This window comes from Urocampus carinirostris, chromosome 1 (genome assembly GCF_059441175.1).
Source record: "Urocampus carinirostris isolate Australia breed hairy pipefish chromosome 1, RoL_Ucar_1.0, whole genome shotgun sequence".
NCBI lineage: Eukaryota > Metazoa > Chordata > Actinopteri > Syngnathiformes > Syngnathidae > Urocampus > Urocampus carinirostris.
The window spans coordinates 37,587,013-37,614,487 of NC_142349.1; the positions used below are offsets into that span (position 1 = coordinate 37,587,013).

At 36.8% G+C, this 27,475-nt stretch overlaps 1 protein-coding gene across 6 annotated transcripts in view; it reads right to left on the bottom strand.

The window, feature by feature from the left end:
• Positions 1-27,475, bottom strand: part of dpp6b (dipeptidyl-peptidase 6b) — a 697,001-nt gene that overhangs the window by 597,567 nt on the left and 71,959 nt on the right. Inside the window, exon 1 of one of the 6 annotated variants that reach the window (XM_088337969.1) lies at positions 21,453-21,593. The exons of the other annotated variants lie outside the window; for them this stretch is intronic. Within the exon in view, the coding sequence (XP_088194095.1) occupies positions 21,453-21,509 (57 nt within the window). The 5' untranslated portion in view covers positions 21,510-21,593. Of the gene's footprint in view, positions 1-21,452; positions 21,594-27,475 lie in introns of those variants that run through there. 6 annotated transcript variants of the gene reach the window in all.

The following is a 27,475-nucleotide window of genomic DNA, read 5'->3' on the forward strand; positions in this document are numbered from 1 at the left end:
TTTGACAAATCAGAATCAATATTAACATAATTTTTGTCTTTAAGAGTGCTTCCATTGACATCTGATTTGATTCTCGCCTCTTAAAAACCTTTAATAATAATGCAAGGTTTACTGGCCGCTAGAGAACAAAGATGAAAATGTATATGTTGTCATGAAGAAGAAACGTAAAAGCAGATGTCAACCACAAAACTTTTAAGAACAATTAGTCAGCCAGGAAGAACAACAATAAACCTTGTGCTTGCACTGATCCATGATGAGCCTTTCTTTCTGCTGATTATCCACAGTGCCTTCACGGTATATAAGTATATATATATAGACCCTCCAGAAAAAGGATGTCAATCTCAGTTTGGATCTGAGGCTGGATCAAGACTTTCTGTTCTATATATATATATATATATATATCATGATAACTTAAGTTGCTATTTGAGAAATGCATTTCAAAATGGTAGTGCTTTGTTCAACTCTGTAACAAAAAATAACTTTCAGGTCAAAAAAGGTTGGCAACATCTGTTTTAAAGAGTAGTTGTCTCACAAAGTTGTTTAAAATGAAATGTATTGTTTGATACATATGATAATTCAATATTGGCACTATGAGTACTATGAAAAAACATGGTATGTTTTATACGTTAATATTTCACTATAGAAGAGAGAAAGAGTGTTATGCCAAACTGCCTGACAAATATAATAGAAATTAAATAAAAACATGTTTTTAACCAGCTCAGGGACAATATATATATATATATATATATATATATATATATATATATATATATATATATATATATATATATATATATATATATATATATATATATATATATATATATTCAGTTGAGTTTTGTTTTGTAGCCAGAAGTGGCCTTGAGCACCTTTCTTTGTTCGATCACCCTACTTATTTTAATCGAATACACAATGAGGGACAGGATCCACCAATTTATGCTCATGATGAGATGTGATCAGCTTAAGCCCTGAATAGAAGATGGTAAAATGGTAGAAAATCACATCAAGCAAACAAAAACTCTCATTCCTGTAGCAAAATATAATTGATCCACTCAGGAAAAGGTTCAGCGGCTTGAGCAAGACTCCGAAGGTAATAAAGAAATTGTCAGAAGGACAGCAATCTATTCAACAGCGGGATCCCTTCAATGTTTAACTTTGTAATACATTTACAATGAATTCATGGACTGCCTTTTTAGTAGTAAGAAGGATGGTAAACCATATTAATCTCTGCATTTGTGAATTTCAACAGACTTTGTTCACAGATATCTTATCCCCAGAATATTCTGGGAATAAAATCTTAAAATTATATACTCATCTCTCCAGTCTGTATTTTGAAAACCTACCCATAATCGACTGAAGATGTAGAGGATTTTACGACAATTTTGATACCAATGCGAAGTCCGGTCCATATGTTTATCTTTACCGAATGTCCCGAGATGTTATTGCAAGATCATGATTTAACCTACGTATTTATTGATTCTTTTCATCTACATACTGACATATTTTAAGTGTGATCATCTTATCGATGTTCAACAAAACGACATGTGACAGTCCTGACTTTCAAAACACATCAGTCATCAGATTTCCATGACGGTTAAAAATGCAAAGATAGTTTTCACACCATAACACTTTGTATCAAAAACAATTTGAGAGAGTCAAAACCTTTGTGCCATAATTACAGTTTTTCCCATTACCAATTTTATATTGTTCTAAGTGGTATTCGAGTTTCTGTAGGAAATCGAGACTCGCCTTATGCTTGCTAATATACGCCACATACACTCAGCAAAAAGGACAAGCTGTACCTTAGGGCGTGCTGTGAATAGTTAAACACTTTCATTTATAACCTGTTACTGGACGGTAACAAATGAACACTCAAAATTAGTTAGGCATGTGAATAAGATATTAAAGTCACACACATGCAAACGTATCTACGTTGACTCAAGAGAACATGCTGAAAGAGGAGCCATGCACCCTCATCAAACTGTTGATATCTTTTTAGCTAATTAAACCTTCTCTCTGCGTCTGAAGCAGATGAACCAGCCGCTGGACCGTTTCCTAGTTAATGAGGTGTGTGTGTGTGTACGTCAAGGACTAGTACAGACTATTAAAGTGGATGCATGTATATCATTTTTTAAATTTGTAGCCCATTTTAATTACGAAGCAGACAAATAACGATTAAAAAAAAACCCCAAAAAAACAGACCCTCCAGAAAAAGGATGTCAATCTCAGTTTGGATCTGAGGCTGGATCAAGACTTTCTGTTCTCAGGCTGTCCAGATCAATGAAAGAATTTCATATATATATATATATATATATATATATATATATATATATATATATATATATATATATATATATCTATATATATATATATATATATATATATATATATATATATATATATATATATATATATATATATATATATATATAAACATGTTTTTAACCAGCTCAGGGACAATATATATATATATATATATATATATATATATATATATATATATATATATATATATATATATATATGCTTTAGTCGCATATACATGTCTTGAAAATAATAGATTTTTGATCAGACCCATGATTATAAACAAGCCTGAAAATAGTCACTCCACAAGATATCTGTATTAATATATGTTTTGAGAAACACATTGACTAGCACTGCATACAAATAAAACAAGAAAACAACAAGAAATAAACAACTATTGGGCCAGAGAGCCATTTAAGCTCTACTAATGCAAGATAGCTCAATTTGTGCACCAGCATCATGTTTGTGTGTGTGTGTGCGTGTGTGTTTATACAAGTGTGTTTTTACTGTGCTACAAATCAATAGCGAAAGCAATGATTACACACAGAAAAAGCAGACCCGTCAATAGGATGATTCATTGGGGCAGGTGTAATGATTTTTAAGTGTGCATTCGTACATAACCCTGACAAGATATTCACCTACCTGAGCTACCTGAAAAGCTGGCAACTGCTTAAGATGTCATATTGCTGTTGTCCAAGCTTAAAATGGAGCAGCGGAATGGGATGATGGGCGTCAGCCATTAAAGGTCCTGTTCAATCACTCTGAGGGCATTTTAATGCACCAGTGGAGTGCATCAGCCTGAAACGCACACACATGCGTGCAAACCCATAGAATACTCGAGTGTGACATCTGTAGCGAAGTGCTGTGACGGCAAAGCGACTGTGGAGTTCAGCCTTGCAGGCTTGGAGGGCTGTGCGAGTTAAAATTTTGTTCTGCTCCCCTCCTTGACTAATTGGCCCTGATCACCTGATCGCATAGATAGAGGTAGATATGTTATATACTGCAATTTAAAGAACCATTTCAACACATCACACTCAGACAGTAACTAACAGAAAATGTATAACTTGCATCCTTCTGTATTGCATAGTGTTGTCAAGAATAAGATCAGTGGTGTTAGCATGTAAAGAATATTGCATTAAAATGACTAAATTGTGTTCTTGATAATGAGACTAAAACCAAGGTGAAAATCGCACAATTTGAAATACATATTCTAGTTCAGGGGTGGCGAACATGTTTGAGACAAAGAGCTGAAATTTTTAACTGTCAGAGTCAAAGAGCCACACCACGCACTGACCTGCCATGACAGACAGACACACACATTCCAAAACATATTATTTCCCATAACACACTCCTCTCCTTACAATACAACAAGTATTGTTCTTGTGCTGATTTCAAGGAAAGTGTCCACCCTCAATACACACCAAAAAAAAAACTAAACAGGCAAAGAGCCACAGCATATATGATGAGGCAAAGAGCCGCATTCTTATTGGCCAAGAGCCGCATGCGGCTCTAGAGCCACGTGTTCGCCACCCCTGTTCTAGTTTGTAGCAGTTACCATAAGGTAGCATCTCTGTGGGACATTCCAATTTGTTTGATGATCTGAAACCTTTTTGAGTGATAAATGTGCTAAAACACAGAAATCGTAAGGGGGCAATTCCAGTTTCCAACATTGTGCATACTTGAAGCTCAGGATACTCTTTCCAGGATAACCGAGAATCTGACCGTAATTAAAATAGAGGGAAAATCCTCCATCATCACTACGAGAATGGACATTTCTGACAAACGCATCGCCGCTTTCCATGCAGTTTAACCTCACTTCCGAATCAATTTGCTATGAATTTCCCGTCACTCCCAAACCTGCACTTTGAAAGCCAAGGCTTTTTTTTCCAGGTCAAGCTTTCTTCCCACTCTCCCTAATCCGCTCTGCCTCCCACTTTCCCTTTGTCTCAGCATCTCTTTGTGCTCATTGCTCAACTGTAAAATGGATTTTTCCCGATTTCAGAACCTGGTTGCCAAGGGAACTCGAACATCCACGCAAATCAGATCCACAGTCCCGTGCAGAAAATGATTGATTCAAAGGAATAATATCCACTGGGAGCGGTTAATGCACGTTAACAACACCGCATGCCACGTGTCAGTCTACGGGTTTAAACTTGAATCCGACACAGACACCGGACACCAGAAACAGGATCTGTGACACCGGGCAAAACATGAGTACAAACGACGGCCTTCGGACACGAAGGTAAACTTTTCCTCTGGTGCGCCATCAATAAATCATGGCCGCTCATGAGAGGGGATTAAGAATTGATGCCGATCGGCTTCCTCGTCTCTCGTCTATCCAGCCGGTCTGCCTCTGAGAATGTCGACAGGCGTATGTCGCAGATGTTCTATGCATGGTTTGGACACAAATGTGGGACTTTTGTGGCTAGTTGTTGACATAAACCGTAAAAAAGAATAACTTTGAAAAATTGCCAAATCACAGCTTATTGATAAAAGGCTATCATGAAATATAAATCTTGAGGAAGTTAACATATATAAAAGAATGATTGTATTTTTCACACAATAGGCTGCACCACATTATAAATCTAAATATCTGGTAAATTTGGGGGTTTTAAGTGCGCCAATAGTCTTGAAAATACAGTGCACGACTCATTCATATACATTTAAATAAGATAAGAAATGATAATTAAGAGAGAATAATTAGGGATTTATTGATTGTGTTTATTTCAAATATAAGAACATAGGTCTCATGAAAAAAATAATCAAATACAATTACAATTGCAATTTTAAAAGAAAATCCTAGACTGTAAAGTTTTGCTTTTTTCAGATTGTTTTATTGTTTTCTTATGTTTGATCAGATATATCTGGTTTGAAAATTACTTTTATAAACAAAAATATCTAACAATAGTTTTTCTCTTTTTAGGTTGTTTTTTTAAACTAAAATACATAGTACAGCATTTAAAATAAGCTGAAGTATTATTTTGTTGCAAAATCACAATTCTAGCGGACATGTTTAGACAATTTGGATTTGGGACACAAAAATTTTGAAAAAGTTTGATTTTCTGTGTAATGATTTTCCCCGAAGTCCCTTTTTCTGGAATGTTTTTTAAATTGTATTTTAATGACAAAAACAGTAACTATAATAAGAAAGCATGGCAGCAAACGTCAATGTTAGATAATTTGGCGCATTTTCTAGAAAAACAAGATTAGAATAGAGCAGAAAGAGGGGAAAACTAGTTTATATTGTTTATAATTTACTTGAGATGATACGATTATGAATCAAAAACTGTCACGAAGCGGAGCGGGAAACAGGAAATAAGGAACCATTCACGTAGACGTACTCGCAATTTATTGGGGGAGGATGAGAAGGGTGCGCACACTCGATCCGGGGATCGATGGTCGCCGAGTGCATTAGAAATCCAAACAAAAGAAAAGTTGTCAAAAACAAACAAACGAATCAGACCAAAAACAAAACAGGATCAAACGCAGGCAAACCTGCAGACTAGGAATTTCTCAGAGCCAAACAGAACTTGCAGAAATCTCACAGAAGGTTCACAAAAATCTCACAGGTTTGACAAATTTTAACAAACGCTCAGGAAAAGCACAGTTAGAAGGAACACGTTTAAATACTCCAAAAAGCAATCAGTCAATGCGCCTCAGGTACATGGGCGGGGCCAATTGGGCGCCGCGGCAACCGCGCCTGAATCCAGCACCACCCAGCTGGGACCGATTGGGCGCCATGGCGACCGCGCCCAACGTGACAAAAAACAAGTTACAACAGAATAAAAAAAATAAGATGGCAACATGGTCAGTCCACTTTCAAAATGTTTAAGGTATCATTAATATGAAACACAAATTGTTCCCAGCACCAGGGTTTCTACACATTTTTCAAGGCCAAATTAAAGCCCTTTCAAATAAAATTTTCAAATTTCTCCAGTACCATAAAAACAAGAAATCCTGTGTGATTCGTGTATTTTGCAGATTCATAAATACAACTGGATTTTTATTCTTTGGTGTGCATTTTTAAGACATATGCTTTTGAGATCTTGAGCAAATCGCGAATATATTGGTGGATATTTTTGAGACAAATATTTGTCCATACAAACTAATACCAGCTGCCGTTGATCACGAAGGGAAAAGGAATACAATGGCAAAGGGTATCCACTACAGAGCGGTGACTGCCTCGTTTTTAAGCAAACTTGTTGAGAAAAACTGCACAATTCCGAGAATTTAAGAGTACTTCACCCGAACTTCAAGCATTTTTTAATATTTGGAAACAGAACCTTCAAATTCAAGCAATTTCAAGGTTTATAAACTGTAACATAGAAAAATAGGTTTTATGTCTTACCTCAAAGATGCGGAGCGTCGATGGAGGTATCCTTGAACAAGTTCAAATTAGAATATTTTGTCAATTAAGTATGTGTTAACAATGGCCAATAGAGTTCAAATAGCCTTTATGTTTTTTCCTCCCCACCTTTCTGCTTTTATCTTACTTACTGTGTAATATTTGACCACTAGATGGCACTGTTGTGATATGCTGCTACGCTGTGGTCTGTGGCACTGTTTTTTGTTCACAAGACGCCAAATAAACATGGCGGTGACCTCTTGGTATGGATTCCACAATGTAAAAGTGATTCAAATTTCTCGACGTGTGATTTTTTATAAAAATTAACATTGGTATGATAGTTCAGTATTTTTGCCTAGATAGATAGATAGATAGATAGATAGATAGATAGATAGATAGATAGATAGATAGATAGATAGATAGATAGATAGATAGATAGATAGATAGATAGATAGATACTTTATTCATCCCCACAGGGAAATTTAAATCAATGTTTTTTTTTTCTTTTTACTGAATGAAACGTTTTGTACCACTAGGAGGCATAAAATATCACACACTGTCCCTTTAGGCAAAGCTGTTCAGGGCAGAACAGATTACTTTGGAGGAATGGGTGTGGATGGGGCGTTTGGGCGCCGGCAGAGTCCCCAAGTATATTTTTGGGTGAAATTTATTAACGAACTGTTTTAAGTACAGTCCAAACGCCAACCCAAACCCCAAAAAAGATTAAAAAATATGAATTCGAAGACTTATATAAATGCTCCTAAGAAATGCACGTACTTGCACACACATCATAAGGAGTTTGACAGAGGCTGCGATGATGACACAAGCCAGGAGATGGCAGCGGTGGGTAAATAAGTACCAAATCCAGCACAGCACCTTTAACTTTTAAATGAAGTCTATATACTGCTCGTTTTAAATAAAAGCTTTAATTGATACAGGTAATCCTCCGTTATGAAAAAAATGTCCTACAATGAGAAAATAAATCACTGGATGGCTTGACTTGTTAGCTTTCTAATACTATCACTATTTCCATTGTTTTGGGATGAGGTGTGTGCCAAATCACAACTATGTCTCATACTGCCATCTGCCATCAGGCAAGAGAATTGTGTGCCTCAATCGTCACCTGCAGATGCTCAGCACAGTAAAATGTTACATATGCATAGCATTAATGATATTCATTCATTCATTCATTCATTATCTGCACCGCTTATCCTCGGTGGGGTCACGGGATGATATTCAGAATATAATGTAAAAATAATAAGAAAGATATTTAACACTGAATATATAAAATTATTTAATAGATTGTTCATGTATATATCCATGATGACAGGTGAGACTGCACGTCACTGAAAATAAACAATTTATAATAACAATAATAAATAGTATACTATCAATATGGTACACCTTCAACTGGTCACATTACAATAAAACAAAACTGTAAACACATTTTAAATAGCTAGGCTAGGTTTTTTTGCCCTCTGATATATAAAGTACTATGTGAGTAGCTGTGCCACAATTGACTGCTCTCTTTCACCTCAAAGCTACACTTGTGATATTGGATTCCCAGTTAACTTTCACTTTAAAACCAATAGCTTGGAGAATTTTTGTCTCTATAAAAAGAGATTATTACTTTTTATTTGCGTAGACTTGACTTAGGTTCTAATGGAAGCGACAACACATTTTGGCGTTGTTATTGTCGACGGGCTTTGTGGCCAGACAGCTTGAAGCCGGCTGCACAAACTGACAGCTGGAAGCCGTGTGAAGTACAAAAAACCCCCCTGAAAAATCAGTAGCGGACCCTGATTGGACAATCAAAACTGCATTCAGGCGACCACACACGTCCTTCTGCATGACGCAAAATCATTGGAAGTGTTGAAAGTGGAAATAACGAAGCTGCACTTCCTACTGTGCTCGCTCGGTCCCATGGCGGCCATTGTCCAATAGCCATTTCTGCGGTGGCGGCGCTGATGTCATCAGACAAAAGGACAAGTCAAAATAATCCTAAATGATTCATGTGACTTACCCTTGGTCCTGTTATCAGATTTCACTTGACATGTTAGTGAATTATTTAACTTTAGGCCGCATCCATCATCTGGACACTTAGACTCAGATACCTTTACGATTGTGCGGATCAAAAAACATTACACAGTCACTGATACCAAAACCGCAAGGATTTTTGATACCTAAAGTCCTCCAAAATCAATAACAGCTGATTTTTAAGACATATGCTTTATATAAATGCGTGGAATTATTTGTTATTGTTTACATTTTCAGTTACTGATCTTAAAATAGCTACAAGAGAATGACCAAAAAAAAGTGTGGACCATTCTTGTCAGTACCGACACCCATCTTTATTCAAAGTATTCACCATATACGTGATATAAATACCCACCTCATATTAAAAGAGACACCTAGCTACTTAGCGCTTCGGTTATTGCTGGGTCGCTGTTTCTTAGATTTTCATTGTGCATTGCGTCCTGCATTTTGATTGGCTAAACAAAAGAAGATGCTTTCTAACTCCAACTAAGTTGGACCTCTTCACCCACTTAACCTACTCAGGAGCCACATGTGCTTCATAATGGCTCCCTGGGGCGTTTTCAAAAATAATTTGTTTTTGTAGGACAGAACCGGAAGGTAAATACCATTTTTCATAACAGCCACATGATGGCGGCAAAGTATTATGTAAATTAGAGTGGATCGGGTTCGTAATCCTTAGTTGTGCAATAAAACAGCAAGATCGTTTTTAAAATTATAAGTTTACAGTTCAGAAATTATTTGTGAGAAAAAAACGTTTGTAAAGTACAATATTTTTATCTGTTAAACTAATATTTGAGCCTGTGAATTGGGGTTGTTTTTGAGTAATAAATACATAATTCAACAAATTGCTAAATAATAAATATAGGGACCCGGCAGCTGGGTGGTTATCACGCAGCCCCACGGTGCAGAGATTCATGGTTAAAATCCAGCTACCCCAGCCTCCCTGTGTGGAGTTTGCATGTTTTCTCTGTGCCTTCGTGGCTTTCCTCTGGGCACTCCGGTTTACTCTCACATTCAAAAGACATGCATGTCAGGTTAATTGACTGGTCCAAATTGTCCTTAGCTGTGAATGAGCGAGTGAGTTGTCTGTCCCTGTGTGCCGTCCGACTGGCTGGCAGCCAGTTCAGTGTGTCCCCTGCCTACTTCCCAAAGATAGCTGGGCTGGGCTCCAGCACCCCTGCGACCCTACATAGGATAAGAGGTGCAGATAATGGATGGATGGATGGATGTATAAATAAAGGTTTATACTTTGCAAATGTTCACGTTTTCTATCACAGTCTCTCTCTCGGGTTTGTTTTTTCTCACTTTCCCTTTCCTTTTTTGGTCACTCCCTGCTTGGCTCTGATTTCCACTCACACGAGGTGTCATTTGATCGCCTCTCCTGCTCACTATTCAAACACTCCTGTTTTTGGGCACGTTTGCCAATTTGTTGCCATTCTTGTCTCGTTCTAGCATTGTCTCGGCCTTGTCTTGTTTTCAATGTACCGCACCTTTGCCTCCTTTCCCAACTATGAATTCTGCCTGGCGAACAGTTGGACTGTCGCTTTCGCCAATGTGAGTTGAACAACAGTTGAACCGAATGAGCGACACCTTTCCTGCCCCTGGACCATGACAATCCCCTCTGGTGATCAAGATTCTGTTGGCTCTATTTCTTTTCGTCTCACCTGGCAACGCATAAGCAATGCATTGTTGCCTCAATCCTTGCTCCTGCGTTGTGCTTCCGCTCCATCCCTAGCAGGTTCTTGACATAACAAACTGGCCAAGATGGAAGCAGTGTGCATATAAACCAACCCACTGATTTCTATATTGTATTATATTTTGTTTTATGTAATTTGTACAAGCAAAAACAGCAATTCATAGTGTCTGTACTCAATTTCGGTATTGGCTTTCATTTTCATTACGAACACTAGTCAAGAATAAGAAATGAGAGGAATCATTAACTTGATATCATCTGAATTTAAGCAAAACACTCACTGCGGCAAATATTTCTTCTAAAAGTATTTTTGTTTTGTATTGCTGGTATTGGCATTGACAAAAATGCAAAAATGGATTATTCAAGGACAATTTTACAAAATAGAACTAAGTAATGATCATTTTTATATGGACTTTAGACCTATTGGTACGCGTACTTGATGTTGACCCTGCTATTTCTGTCTATGTTACCAGACTTTATTGCGAATAAGGAACTCTCAGCAGAAACTATATTCATGTAGAGATTCCTCTCTGTTGGAAAACCACATCTGGTGAAAACGGTGGTCAAAGATTTCCATTGATTCCACTATTTCTTTTTCCAACTAATTGCTGTAGCCCTATTTGACAGGAACCAATTTGGATTCATGTGAATATATTTATGGCACATTGTGTGGCCAATAAGAAAGTACTGGATTGTATTGCAATAACTATTATTCAACAAGAGCATAAAAACAAATTGTTTGAGTTATCTTAGCATGTGTGGAAAGAAAGCACAAGAAAACTGCCTAGCTGATAAAATTACAGAGTTAATTAGCCGCAATAAAAGAACAATAGCCCAAAGGCTTAATGGTGAATACAACCCAGCTGAGGCTGTGTAGTGAAACTGTGTAAAGAAAAATCCATAAGTCAGTCCCCCGAAGGAAAAAAATCTGCGCACGCTGATATTTGCTTTGCACCTCAACGAAAGGCAGCGATAACAAGGTGGCTTTGTGCCAAATCAAAAAGTACAAAAACGATAAGTCAGTCGGCATTTTCCAGTCTTTGTGTGGCTTTGTTTTCTTAAGAAATAAAACCTTGTCCACAAAGTACAACAAAAGGTTCTAAAAATGTGAAACATCCGTTACAAAAAATATATTTTCTATAAAAAAATATTAAAATAATAAAAGAGCCATTGATTTAGTTTTGATTGGTTCAGCAGGAAGTAACTCAGCCTTTCTATGGAACATTCGCTCCCTCGCTGAAGGGGAGATGAATCAATCACTGAACTCACAGTCGACATTTAATTACTGATCATTTTTCCGCAGACTTTTGGGTGCTTCATCAACAACAAAAACTGTTCAGAATAGCATGTTTACAAAAAAAGTAGAAAACTAACTTTCATTTCTGGATACTGGAATCATGGGGAAACGGCATCACGCTTGTTCATTTGCAGAAGATGAAGAATGAAGAAAATTGAACTCCTTTCAGGTTGGCGGCAGCTGCAAACTGCTCTCATATGCAAATTGTTTAGAATGCAAGTTTCATTCCAAGACTGGCAATGTTACCTAAACTTCCCCGAGTACCATTTAGGTCCTAAATGGTACTCGGGGAAGTTTAGGACCTCCTATTAGTTAGTTAAAAAAAAACTCCAGTCATTAAAAACAACAACATTGAATTAAAAGTAAAACTACATGAACTATCGTATGTGTACATTTTTTTAAATACTTGTAGGCTGAGAAATGTTTTTTTTTTGCATCTTGCTGGGTACTCAAAAAAAATCTTGTGAAGGCCGGGCAAAAAAGTTAATTTGGAGACATTTTGGTCACTTTGAGTCTCTGTACTTTGTACTTTCCCTTGTGCTTTGTAGCACTCATTTTGAGAACACTACATAATACAGCAACACTCATTCATCAAATAAAACACACTGTCCTTGAACCTAGATTATACACTGGCTTCCGAAATTATTTGGCCCCTTTGAACTTTGTGACCTTTTGCCACATTTCAGACCTTAAACATCAAGATATAAAACTGTAGTTTCTTGTGAGGCATCAACAATAAGTGGGACACAATCATGAAATGAAACACACTTTATTGGATATTTGAAAAGTTTTTAACAAATAAAAAACGAAAAAGTAGGTGTGCAAAATTATTTGGCCCCATTGAGTTAATACTTTGTACCGCCGACTTTTGCTGTGATTACAGCTGCAAGTCGCTTGGGGTATATCTCTATTAGTTTTGCATATCGAGAAACAGATATTTTTGCCCATTCCTCCTTGCAAAACAGCTCCAGCTCAGTGAGGTTGGATGGAAAGCGTTTGTAAACAGCAATTTTCATTTTTTTCCACAGATTCTCAATTGGATTGAGGTCTGGACTTTGACTTGGCCATTCTAACACCTTGATGTGTTTTTTTGGTGAACCATTCCATTGTAGCTTTTGCTTTATGTTTTGGATGAAATGAAATGAAATGATTATATAGCGCTTTTCAAGTCAATGACTTCCCAAAGCGCTTTACGATATGCTCCACATTTCCCAATAGCGGCCTTGCAGCCATGTAAGGCGCTAACCTGCTTATTAGGGGTTTCAGTGGTTCAGTGTCTTACCCAAGGACATTTCGACATGTAACATGGACGAGCCGGGATTCAAACTTGGATCCCTTGATCCCAAGACGAGCGCTCTACCTCCTGAGCTACTGCCGATCATTGTCTTGTTGGAAGACAAATCTTCGTCCCAGTCTCAGGCCTTTTGCGGACTCTGTCAGGTTTTCTTCCAGAATGGTCCTGTATTTGGCTCCATCCATTTTCCCATCAATTTTAACCATCTTCCCTGTCCCTGCTTAAGAAAAGCAGGCCCAAACTATGATGCTGCCACCACCAATGTCACCATGTTTGACTGTGGGGATGGAGCGTTGAGGGTGATGAGCTGTGCTGCTTTTACGCCAAACAAACGTCTTGCTTTGTTGCCAAAAAGTTTGATTTTGGTCTCATCTGACCAGAGCACCTTCTTCCACATGTTCTGTGTGTCTCTCAGGTGGCTTGTGACAAACTTTAAACAACACTTTTTATGGGCATCTTCAAGGAATGGCTTCCTTCTTGCCACTCTTACATCAAGCCCAGACTTGTGCAGTATACAACTTATTGTTGTCCTATGGACAGATTCTACCACCTTAGCTGTCGACCTCTGCAGTTCATCCAGAGTGATCATGGGCCTCTTGGCTGCATCTCTGATCAGTTTTCTCCTTGTATGAGCTGAAGGTTTAGGGGGACGGCCCGATCTTGGTAGATTTTCGGTGGTCTAATACTCCTTACATTTCAATATTATTGCTTGCACAGTGCTCCTTGGGATGTTTAAAGTTTGGGACATGCCTGGTGTGTTCCTCGCTCTTCATGAAGCTCTCTGCGCTTTAAGCAGACCTCTGGTAGTATTACAGTGCAGGTGCATTCATACAGAGACTTGATTACACACAGGTGGATTCCATTTATCATCGGTAGTCATTTAGATCAACATTGAATCATTCAGAGATCCTCACTGAACTTCTGGACAGAGATTGCTGCACTGAAAGTAAAGGGGCTGAATAATTTTGAACACCCACTTTTTCGTTTTTTATTTGTTAAAAAGGTTTGAAGTATCCAAAAAGTGTGTTCAACTTCATGATTGTGTCCCACTTATTGTTGATGCTTCACAAAAAATTACAGTTTTATATCTTTATATTTGAAGTCTGAAATGTGGCAAAAGGTCACAAAGTTCAGGGGGGCCAAATAGTATCACAAGCCACTGTATATTAGTATCCAAATTTTCCATGAATTGTTACAATCCTACTTGTTAAAGTTAGTCAACAAAAAAAAAAGTTGTGCAACCGGCGCATCAAAAGCTTTCTTTTGCTTTTTGAAAACTTTTTGTGATTTATCAAAGCAGAAAACCTTGAAAGGATAGCAGAGGTAATTGCATATTGATTTGAGAGGACACCTTTCTCTACATGAGGTCATAGGTGACATTGGCCATTGGAGGTCCCTTGAGTTCTCAATTAGGTTTAACACTGAGAGACGTGTTGAAGCAGCGGCCGCCTTCATTTCATTTTGACACAAGGATTCTTTTCTTTTTATATCTTGACACTTGTTACCTCAGAGGGATTACATTCAAATATACTACGGATGTAAAACAAAAGCTCAATATAAACTGAATGCTTCAAAGAACACAATGAGGACGTAGGATAAGAAAAACAAATCTCATATAGCTGCCAACGCAAGTGTAACGTATGCTCCCATATTGGACTGCTGATGGAGACATAAAAACACCCGGGGAAACAAAATACCTAATGAAAATCCTGGCAACAACCAAAGACTTCTTGCTATATATGAGCTATCTTAATATGATACCTGCGTCCATCCTTCCGAAACAAAAATAATCGCTGTTAGGCCAGAGAAGAAATGTGAACGTTACCGAAATCGATAGCAACATGAGCCAGTGCAGGGCAATTAAGAGCAATATAACTTTTCATTCACTCATATTATTAATGTACTACAGTTTGCTTCTAAATCACCGATGGTCTAATGTTACAATCCCCCTGGTGCTGCACAGGGAGTGAATGGAGGCAGCTTTTCTGAATCGACTAAAGGGCATAGAATTTGAAATGCAAATGCAAAAATAATTTAAATTGAACATCCATTGAAAATATATTGTATTCTGTTTACTATTACCTAGACCAGAATTGATCAAATTCTGGCTTGAGGGCTATTAACAGGTCATTTTCTTTGCAGAACAGCATGTAAAATAAATTACCTAATTAATTAAAAACTCCAACGCTTAAACAAATACATCTATTTAATATGTATACATCTTATTCATTTATCTACATTTTTTTATATATTTTTTACACATTAGACTATACTTTTTTTAAATGAATATTTGTTTCTCCTTTTCAATATGATGTTGAGCAGTGTGAAGCAAAGAACAAAAAAATTGAAAAAGGAAGGAGGAGTAATAAAATGCTGCAAGAAAAAGACAAAAAATATGTAGCAAATAAGTGGGGAGTAGTAATATAGCCAAAATACAATTTTAAGTTAATTATTTAGTAAAGTTAAAATGATAGAAATAAACTGCTAAGGGATGTGAACATAGAATTGTGTTTTCATATTAGCCATTCTATTAATGAAGGTAACCAGAAAAGTAATCCCTTGCTGTATCTGAGTTTACTTTTTATGCTTTTATCACATGGCAGATTTTCATCATGCATTGTGTTTTGCATTCTGGTTGGCTAAACAGTCTCCCCACCACTTATCTGCCTGTGTCTGCCTGTGTGTCAATAACGTTGCGGACTAAGGTGAAACCACTCGATAAACCTACATTACGTACACACAAATCTTGTTCAATTTTGAATTTTTCTAAAAGCAATCATGTCACAAAAACACTCTGAACCCACAGAAGCACCTGCAGCTGGGCCCAATAGGCAGGAAGACGCTTTTTATCCACGACATAATTTGACTTTTGGTCAGGCTAAAAGAAGTTAAACACATTTTCCAGCTACATTGTTCTTTCACAAGTTGGACTTTTGGACATACTAGGAAGGTAAAAGCATTGTTACGCAACATTTTTCTTTCCTAATGCTATCCACCAAAGTATCCAAAATATCTTCTGGAGTAATATCAATCGAGTGAAATAGCAGCAGCAGTATTTTCAAATGTATTATTTGACAGTACAGAAATGTTTATAAAGTATAGTACTTCTATTGTTAAACAAATGCTTCAGCCTGTCAATAGGGTTTGTTCTCTGGTTTCAATGAATAATAGAGGACTTAATAGACAAATAAAGATTTCTACGTATTTTGACTGTTGCAGGTCCTTTTTGGAACGCACCACGGCGGAAAACAAGGGATAACTGTATACTCCTTTAAGGCTTTTTTGTTGAATGGGTGATTTTTAGTCCTTTATAGCTAGCAATTAGACAGCTAGTTTTTTTTTTTTGGAACAACATAGCGTCATTTGACTCGGACGGGTCTATATGACTAAAGTTTCTTGGATTTTTGAGTACATAAAAGCATGGCAGAACTCAAAGCTCTTGTCGCAATATCACCCAAAAACAGATGGCCACTCGAATTTTCATTCGTGATCCTAATGCTCACAAGTGCCATCAGAAATCATGGATGATGACATCAACTGGAAAGGATTTGTACCACTTGAAACGAACAAGAAATCGAATAAATGACAGAAACAAATCAATGAAATCTGGCACTTACACATTGTCTGCGGACCCAAAAGGCCAAAAATGAAGATTTAAGCGGGCAACGATTGAAAAGTTCCCTCTCTCTGGGTTGCTTTCAAAGTACAGTATCACAATCAAGCCTCTTTGCCGCTCACAACAAGCCAGCGAGTGCTCAAGTGCTCCCCTCTGCCCGCAACAACTACACTAATGAAGACATCTGCCCCTTTTCTCATCTTTTTATTTGCTGTTTGAGAAGGAGGCTCTGATGCATTCGATGCGGGCAGGTTGAAATCTCAGTCGTGACGTGATGAGATTGCTCCATCATTTAGCCCCGATCGCAAGTAGATGAGAGCAAGGTCAGCGGTAATGCTGTCGTAAAGTCAGTCAAGCTTTTTTCCCAAGACGCGAAATCTTGTAACAAGCTGTCGGAGATGAAATGAAGTAGGGGAGAAGGAATACGGGTCATGCTGACGGACAATAAGAGACGGATTTTCACATTTGTGAAAAGCTCAGTTCGAAAGACTCAATGCACTTGCTGGCACATTGTCCACAGAGCTTGTCAACAAAGCTAGTGTGGACAGTATGCTCGCAAAACAAATGAAATGGAGAATTAAATAAAGTTCGTATGAGGCTGCAACACACAAAACTAGAAAAAATTGATTGAAATTAATTACTAAATGCGTTACGGACAAATTTCCTCATTGATTTGTGATTTATTTTGCAAAATGACAACTTGAACAATTATTGTTCTTTTTTGATTAAGGGCTATAAAAATAAATGTAGATTGACTTTACTTTTGTAGAAAACATTTTCGAGTATTAATTTTAACAATATAAATTGTTTCCCTTTATTTTCTTTCTTCATTTTTTTTCGTTTTGATATATTTATATATATATATATATATATATATATATATATATATATATATATATATATATATATATATATATATATATATATATATATATATATATATATATATATTATAGAATAGAATAGAATTTACTTTTATTGTCATTCTTTGTAACCATGCACACAGAACGAAATGTCGATACACCTGACCCGTACAGTTAAACTGTAGCGAGCCGATGCAGCCGCAGCTAAACAGGGGCGCAGCCATTTTAGTCATTAGGTGACCAAACCCCCCCAATTCCAACCCTTAATATACATATATCTTGTGATAAAAAGGTCGCAGGTCCGATTCCCTGCTCCTCTGTGTTATATGTCAAAGTGTCCTTGGGCAAGACACTGAATCCCTAATGCCCTGATAATCAGGTAGTTGCCTTGCATAGCTGCCAGATAATTTTGCCTATTTGAATTATTGATTCTATGATGTTTAAGCCTTGTTTATTTTTGGTAAAATTATTACTTATTTCTTCAGATTGACTTTATACAAAAATATTTTTTTCTACACGTAAAATAATGAAAAAAAACATTTTGTTGTTCTCATGGAAAATAATTCAGTTTTATTTTATTATCTTCCAAGTATTGACTTTTTTGTATATATTTTTGCATTCTAAGACGCCATCTTCAAAAATCGATTATAAATAATCCCCCAAAAATCCAAACAAATAAGAAAAATAACAGTGTCTTATTTTGTGTGTATTTAACTGTATTATTTGTTGTTTTTGTTATTTTCTGATACATTTGAAATGAAATGAAAGGAAATGATCTGCATTTATATTGCGCTTATATAGACTTCCCAAAGCGCTTTACAGTGTGCTTCACATTTCCCGTGCAGCCATTTAAGGCGCTAACCTGCTTATTGGGGGCGTTAGGGGTTCAGTGTCTTACCCGAGGACACTTCGACATGTAACACGGAGGAGCCGGGATTCGAACTGCGATCTCTTTATCCCAAGACGAGCGCTCTACCTCTTGAGCCACTGCCGCCGTTTGAAAATATTTCAGTCTGCTATTGTCAACAACATGTAATTTCAGAGGAAAGCATGACCAAAGAAGACGAAGAATTCAATCTGGAAAATTGTGTGACCTTGCTCATTGCTGGTGAGATTTGAATTCGATTAAGGCAGTCATTCTTCCTTAGGTGAAGTGATTATAATGACATCTGCTCCTGATGAGTCAAGTGAGTGACATTAAAAGGGCAGAAAAATAATCTCAGTATATGCTTGCAAGTTTTTTTTGTTCACAATGCCCACGATATGCAGGTAGGCGCCTTACATGGTTGTCGTCGCTATTGGTATGTGAGTAAATGGGTAAGTGTAAGGCACATTGTAAAGTGCTTGAGGGTGTCTTCAGTAAAGTGTAATATATATGCAGATCATTTACCATTTGATTTTATTCATATAAGTCAAGTCATGTTTCTTTATATAGCCCTTTATCTCAAGAAGTCTTCAAGGGCTGCACAGAACACAGAATATTGCAAACTAAAGACTATTATTACACCAACCCCTGATCTAAAACCTCCATGAGCGCAAGGAAAAACCACAAAAATATATTTTTTTTATGATGGTACACATGAACATTCAGACAATTCTGCGCAAACTTTCTCTTATCAACATTATCTTCCATGCTTCTCGAGTGCATCTCCATTATCGGATTGCACTTTCAGTTCCTCATCCCACAAAGTACTCCATTTTTTTGTCAAACACAGGTGACAACAACCAAGCTGTCGCACAAATATCGAGAGACTTATGGAAAAAATGAACAAAAACAATTCTTTCATCTGATCGAAGAGATCCTGTGGGCCCGCTTTTACACTTTAAGTGCGCATTGAAAGTTGATGCCGGTGGAATTATTTTTGCGTACAATCGCTTCAAAAATTATGCTGGCGGCTTGGATTTTTAAAAAAATAACGTTTTGGGGGAAATGTGAAGTTCCGTCTTTAAAAAACTGCTGTGGTCTAAAGAGGCTTTTCCTTTCTTTTTTTAAATTTATTTGTAAGGTAGTCTGTTTTTTTATTATTGATTATATGCATTCATTCAAATGAAGGGCTTTCACTAGGTGTTTTTCAAAGATCATTTATGTTGTTATCTATCTTATACAATTGTTATTTACATGTGGTTGGTTGCTTTTATTTATTATTATTGTTATTATTCATATTTTTTCTCCTTTTTGGTTTTTAATAGGAATCCATGTAAATATGTATGATTATGAGGTTGTTTGGAGTGTATAAATACTCAGGAGATCTAGCTGTGTGACAATATTAATTGGAAAGTCAAAGGGGGAGGATTAATTAAGTATATGCTTCTTCCTATTCCTTCCGGACATGTTACGTTAACATTAATTTTGTTTTTGACTTCTTGTTTTGTTTTTCATATTGTTTTTCTCACGTTCGAAATAACGTTTTGTTATTCATTCAACTATTTATTCATTAATGTATTTATTGCTTCTAAGCCATTTTTTATTCTACTATCATTATTATAAGAACGTTATCAAATTACTTATAACTTATCAAGTTTCAACAATAAATCTATTATAAGAATATTTGTAATATTTTACTATAATTGGTACTGAAATACAAAAATATTCTTTAATTGCTCATTTAAGTATAATTTGCAATAATGTTGCAAATTCACATTTTATTTTATGTAAGCCATATTACGACATTTTTTTAAGAAAAGAAAAATATCCCCTTAAATGAGCAACATAGTATGATATGGCAGATCACATGCTTGATTTTACATGTATTTTGAAACGAGTAATAAAAATTATTCTAATATTCTAACATTTGCTTGTTTATTGTTCAACAAGAAAACAACCCTTCAGAAAACGGAAATATCATATGGTGAAATCAGTTTGCTAATTTTGTATTCCTGTATTAATGTATTCCTAAATAGATCTCAAACATGATTCTAGTATTTGCGCATGTATTTGTTCAAAACGAACATTATATATATATATATATATATATATATATATATATATATATATATATATATATATATATATATATATATATATATATCAAATGTGAAATATTTTCCTGCATCTGCCATATCACATCTGCTTTTTGTCGTTGTCATGTTAAAGACACATATCACCAATCTAGTCTGTTTCTACTATTGTGCTTTTATGATAATGTTTACATCTATTATCTTAATATTTTTAAAGTAATTCTCGAAATTGGGAATATTAGGTCTTCCTTACCATTTTGTGTTGTTCATTTACGATCATGTTTACAGTGTAAAAATTTAATAAAGACAAAAATGAAAAAAAATAGACAAAACGAGAGCTGTTTTTTTTATGAGAAAGAAAATATGGAAAATATATCAAAATATGATAGAAAATATATTTGAAATCAACAAAATGATCTGCTTAAGGCGTATTATTTTCCCCATTGTAACACTTATTTGGTAGTAAACCAATGTGTTCCGTACATAAACTTGTGAAAAATGAAATGATGTTCCTATGTCTCATGAGGATTCACTCTCAACTTACGATAAAAAAAGTAGGATTTTAAGCGCTTTGTTTTTACGCTTCACCTGATTATATTGTTGAATTCTCTCCTTTACACACCTTGGAATTGTCTCTCAACTCAACAACTGACGCCTGCTGTGATTCAACAACATAGCAATTAAAAGACCATTTCCAATGGATTGCTGTGAAGCGCTCCATTTCCAAACAAGAACATTAAACCGAGCTTCATCCGCACCACCGTTGACAAATCATTTAACACCCCTATTTAACACCCACACTGTCAGCCTCCATCCAGATCTCACGTTAGCCCTCCTGCAAAATCTGATGAGCTCCCTGAAATCCAAAGCCTGTCTTGAGAGCTCAGGCGACACCCCGGAGCTGAGGTTACAACTACTTCATCAAATATTGAATTCTAAGTTGCGCCCCGGCAGCTTCTTTCACATAAGCGCAGCGGCCAATTCCGGGCCAAGTTCCTCCCTGAAGCTTCAGCCGGAGAGGAAGGGATGCGCCCGAGGGTCCTACCTGGTCCGGCTGCTGCGCGCCTTTGGCCGGCCCGCCAGCGTCTTTGGCAGAAGTCATGGCCGTTGGTGAGGAAAGAGGAGAGGAAGGAGGGATGAGCGTCGCCTGCTGACAGGTGCAGAATAATGAAGACTACAGAGCGAGGGAGAGGGAATGAGAGAGGCCGGTAGAGCGAGGAGGGGGAGGAGGAAGAGAGCTAGGCAGACAGCAGGAGTGTTCAAGGATATGTGGTGGTGATTTGCTGAAATAATGACGACCGTGGGCGCAGACGGCAGATGACGCGCTGCCATGTGGGAGGTTCGCTTCACCTCTGCTGCAAAATGAACAAGCTCTTCGGAAACACGCACACACCTCATTGATTTTCTTATATGAGAGAACATGCTAATGGATTATGGACTCAACACCAGAGGGAACAAAATACACATCAAACTAGAGGTGGCCATAATTGTTTGTCCTATTTCTACACCAACAAATTACAGGTTAAAGAGCGTGATAAGATGAGATGCAGATGCTGATTATGAGAGGATTGTCCTTGTTTTATGAGAGGCTGTCTGAGAAGTAAATCATACTTGTTTATACATAAAAGATCATACTCTTACATTTGCACAACTATACTTTCATACAGACTCAGTCAGACCTATGGACGAACACTACTACACTCTCATATACATTACTATACTTTCTCACAATAGTATTTTACTCTCAGACACACAATACTATAGTCTATCACACATACTACTATATTTTAATACACAAACTATTATGCTTTCACCCACATACTACTATACTCTCACACAGATACTTCTATACTCCTACACACAACCACAAACTACTATACTCTCTCACAAATACTCTTATATGCTCATACACATACTACTATGCTTTCCCACACATACTACTATATTCTCACACAGATAGTACTATACTCCTACTCACACACACACACACTACTGTACTCTCTCACTCATACTATCATGCTCTCATACAGACACTTCAATGCTTTCACACACATATTACAATACTCTCACATAGGCCCTACTTTAATCCTACACCAGGGGTGTCCAAACCTTTTAGAAGGCGGGCCAGAAAAGGTGAACTGAAAATGTGTGAGGGCCTACTTTTCAGCCTGTCATTCTTTTAACATTTTTTTAATAAATTCACCCTCCATGAAAGGTTTGCAGTACTTTGCCATCAGCGTCACGACCTCTTAGCTCACTTTAGTAGTATTTTCATGTGACTCTCAGGGTTTTGTGAAAAAGTACTGCTCTGCCATTGACAGCTTGCTGTGCTTCACCTTTTTATAACGTTCGGTTCCAGTTAGATTTTTGTAGTCAACATGTTTCGTCTGGGAGTGCCTATAATATACATTGAAAACAGCCACAGTCTCTCGGCAAATTAGGCGGACGGAGTAGCTTCGGATTTGGGTGAAAAAAATACTACTTGTCCTAGAAGCGGCGGCCTTCAAGGTAAATTTATTTTATTTTATTTACAGCTGCCATGTCAGAAATGGGGTGGGCTAAAATTCTTAGAGAAAGCCAATGGCAAGATTGCCAAAGGGCTACTGTCATCATTTGGGGAAATGGGGATTTCTTTTTTTCTTTGTACAAACTTATTTTGTACTGCGGTCAATATTCCTGGATGGCCACATGTTGTTAACGCTATGACAGAGGCTCCGAGCCAGTATAAATTTGATCACATACAATACAATACAAAACAAAAAATACAATGTAGCATTTAACAAAATTACAAATTACACATTTAATAATATTGTATAGAGCAGGGGTGGCAAACACGTGGCTCTAGAGCCGCAGGCGGCTCTTTGCCTCATCATATTTTCTATATACTGTGGCTCTTTGCCTTGTTACATGTTTATTTTTTTTGTGCGTATTAAGGGTGGACACTTTCCTTGAAATCAACACAAGAACAATACTTGTTGTATTGTAAGGAGGGGAGTGTGTTATGGGAAATAATATGTTTTCAATTGTGTGTGTTTGTGTGTGTCTGTCTGTCATGGCAGGTCAGTGCGTGGTGTGGCTCTTTGACTCTCACAGTTAAAAATTTTGGCTCTTTGTGTCAAACTTGTTCACCACCCCTAGTACAGAGTATTCAAGGTAAATAAATCTTAAATCTTTGGTAGCATATATGAGATATAATAGTTGTGTATAGAAGAGAGTATAGTAGTGTTTGTGCATGACTGTGACTGAATGAGAGTATAGTTGTGCAGCCCCTCATGTTGTTTGCTCATATAGCATCAACTAGTGTTAGGCAGCATATAAAGTCAAACCCTTTTCACTAAATATTTGTGCCACTCCTTAAGCAAGCCTTGACTGCGTTTGTAGAAATGATGATATTCAAATGCAGCTGATGTATTATTTGGGATCACGCTCCTCGTCTCATTATAATGAGGTGTATGCAGTACAGTATAGCAGACAAGCATCATTTACTGTGTACACTCGAATGAGCGTCCGGAAGTTGTTTTTTTGTGTGAAAATGGCTGTTTCTTCTTTTTTGTAGTGTGTTAAAGTTTTATTGCCAATATGACAGTTTTTATTGGTGATTGAGAGTAAATCGTATTTTGGGGTAAGTAATTCTTGGAAGAGAGATTGGAGTTTTTATGGGGAGAAAGAGAGGATTTTTAGTACCAGTTAAAAGCCTTGAATGAGAAATTTTGGTCGACTAAAATTTGGAAGGAGTGTAAGGGTTTTTTTAAGTCATGCATTCGGCAGCAGACGGTAAAAGCATATAGAGACTCATCAACACATCCCAGGAAGTCCTTGCCTGCTCTCCAGTCTGGAAGACAATGCCCTATTGATAAGACATTATAAAGGACCTGCCCATCATCCACCACCTCTGGTAGGTGCTACAAGTCCCTTAAAACAAAAGTAAGACAAGTCAAAGAAAATTTCTTCCCGAAGGCCATCACAACCGTAAACAGGCACTCAAGGCTGTGAAAAAACATATTCATCTTGCTGATGCATGGAAAAATTCATATTCCTATCTTGTTTTTTGACCTACTTTTGAAATTGATTGCGGCTAAATGTTATAGCACTATTTTTCATTGCACAATTGTTACGATGCACTTACAACTTAGGCCAGTTTCAAATCACTGCCTTTTAAATATTTTGCCAACCTATCTTATTTTTCTTTGATACATCTTTAATATGTGTTTGTCCTTAAGTGCCATGTCTAAAATCAGTTGTAAACAAGGTTTAAAGCGTAGTTATCATTGACAAAAAAGACAATTCTAATTCTAATCAAGTGACCTTAATGACTTTGGGAAGGACAAAGAGGTTTTTCAGTGTACACGTTTTGGGGAATAGGGGTAAATAAAATGTTTGTATTTTTTGGGGTGCAACAGTTAGAGTATTAGTTTCGAAAAAGTATTGCTTATTGTTGGTAAACATATTTGTTGTAATTGTGTAAGATTTGTACTGGTCTTTGAAAGGAATAAGACATTTCTCAGTGTATAATTGATTTGGTTTTTTTCTTTAGGAAAATATTCTTTATATGAAAGAATGATAGTTTCGGTTCAGAGCTAGATTGATTTACCGCGGGTATGAAATTTTAGAGAAAAGTTTGAGACATGTTGATGGGATTGTGCGTGTTTTTGATGGGACTAAGATTTCTTTTAGGCTATTGTAAGATTATTAAAACGTGTCACTGAATATGTAGTCATGATAGCATGTTTTTTTCAGCTATATTAATGTTATTATTGAAGCACATCATTACTTTGATAATCACATTATTCATTTAGCTAGCTATCTACCCTGGTCATATACTCATATCCCTCGAGAGGGGTGACCAACAGCAAGACAAACACATACACAAAAACAAATTAAAGAAAAAAGGAAAAAGTAGCAATGTAGCAAAAATACAAAAAATTTGACCATGGCCCACCCAAATACTAAAACACCCAAACAAGTTAAGCTTCTCACCACCCTAGTTGGTCATGCTTTCGTCCCTCCAGATGAAACGGGACACAAAAAACCGGCCATGTCACTCGGGTCAGAGTGACACAACAGACTCTTCTGTTCAACAGCAGGGCCCGACAGCTTTCACTGGTTTACCCCTGCCCATACAGGTGCCCTGCCCTACCCTTAGAACGCGTCGAACATCCCACTATTATTTCACAACACCTCCTCACTCATTCCCAACACCAACCAGAGCTCTAGCTTCCACTACATTTAGACCTCTTTCCTCTAGTGCACTTATAACATCATCCATCCACGTCAATTGCGACCTTCCTCTTTGTCTCCTTCCATTTACTTCTGCTCTGCAGATCATCTTCACCATTCTCTCCTCATCCATCCTCTCCATGTGTCCAAATCAACCGAGTACTCTCTTATCCACACGCTTGCTCAGTACCACTACTACTCCAGTTTTGTCTCTCACAATTTCATTTCTAAATCTATCCAATCTTTTCACTCCTAACATACTCCTCAAACACTTAATCTCAAAAACATTTAATTTCCTTCTCAAGTCTGCATCCAGGCTCCAAGTCTCTGCACCATACAACACAGTCGGCACAATCACACTCTCATACAGTCCCCTCTTAACATCCATACTCATCCTCTTGTTGCTCATCACTCTCCTCAGAGCACCTAAAACCTTGCTTCCTTGATTCACTCTGTGCAATACCTCACACTCCATTCCAGCAACTACAGCCACATCGAAACCCAAGTACCTACAGCTTTCAACTTTTTCCAGGACCTCTCCATTCAACCTTATTTAAAACGCCATGCCATGCCAACTCCATCCAATGAACATTTCATCATTTTTTTTTGTGCTAAAAGTCCTTGACAGAACTGCTGTCTTAAGATTTTGTTTCTTTGTCCAAACAATCAGTCGGAATCCCGGCAGATAAATCCAACACACAGATTGTCTACGCTAACAGTACCGATTCTAAGGGAAGGACTTGGAGTTTTTCCAAGCATTTTTAAGAGGGTTTTGTGCCTGAGACAGTTTAAGAGATATTAAGTGAATGGGAGATTTTTAATTGATAATAAGGTTACCTGTATATTATAAAATTGGAGTAAAAATTAGTTAATATGTAAGTTTTGTCAGCATTATTTTTTTTTGATAGAAAATTGAAGAATAGATATGTTTGATTTGGTTAGATAATATATGGGGTTGGTTTGATAATTTTAGTGTGAGTGTTTTTGTTCATGTTCCAAGTGAATTGTTGGCTTGCGAATTGAAGGGGAATTTTGATTTCATATGGGGTTTCTTTGTTGCGGTAAAAGTTTGAAGTGGGGCAGATGATTGAGTTTTTTATGCTAGTGAAAAGTTTTTGTGAGTAAGTACATGCTGAGATATACAGTGAGGCAAGAAAATTGTTGTTTATCTCTGAGTTTTTTCAGTAACACAGTTTTGTTGTGACCTTCTGGGAGTGAATGTATTTTTTAATATTGCTGACCAAAAGTGTTTTATTGGTTTGTATAGGTGCAGAGAGAGATTTTTTTTTCATTGGTTTGATTTTTGATAGTTTTTTTTTTATTGTGTGACCCATTGTTCGGTGTCAGCAATGTTTACTTTACTGTTCCAAGTGGGTTTTGGGAGTGTGTATTGGAGTTTTAGAATGAAAATATTTCTCTCTTGCTATTAATAACAATGTATGGAACATTGTTTACAAACAGGTTAAACAGATAAACATGTAATGAAGACTTGAAAGAGATAAATTAGATAAAATGAATGTCCCGATAATAGGCAAAATGCTTACAAGGGTTTTTTTTTTGTTTCTGTTTTTTTTTTTTTTTTTTGCTTAACATTTTTGTGAATTGGAGATATTTATTGTGTGTGTTTTATTTTTATTTTTTTCCTGTTTGAAGGCTAGACAGAGTATTTGAAAGTTACTTGAAAGTTACAGGTTTTAAGTTTGTGTGTTTGAGTGAAAGTTTGTTTTGAGTGTAATACATTTTCAAATGTTGATATAGATTTGTTTTCAGTTTTTTGAGGGGGCATCATTTTGTGAGTGTGAGATTGTTTTTTCAAAGGTACACTTATCAATTTTTGACAAGACCATTCGT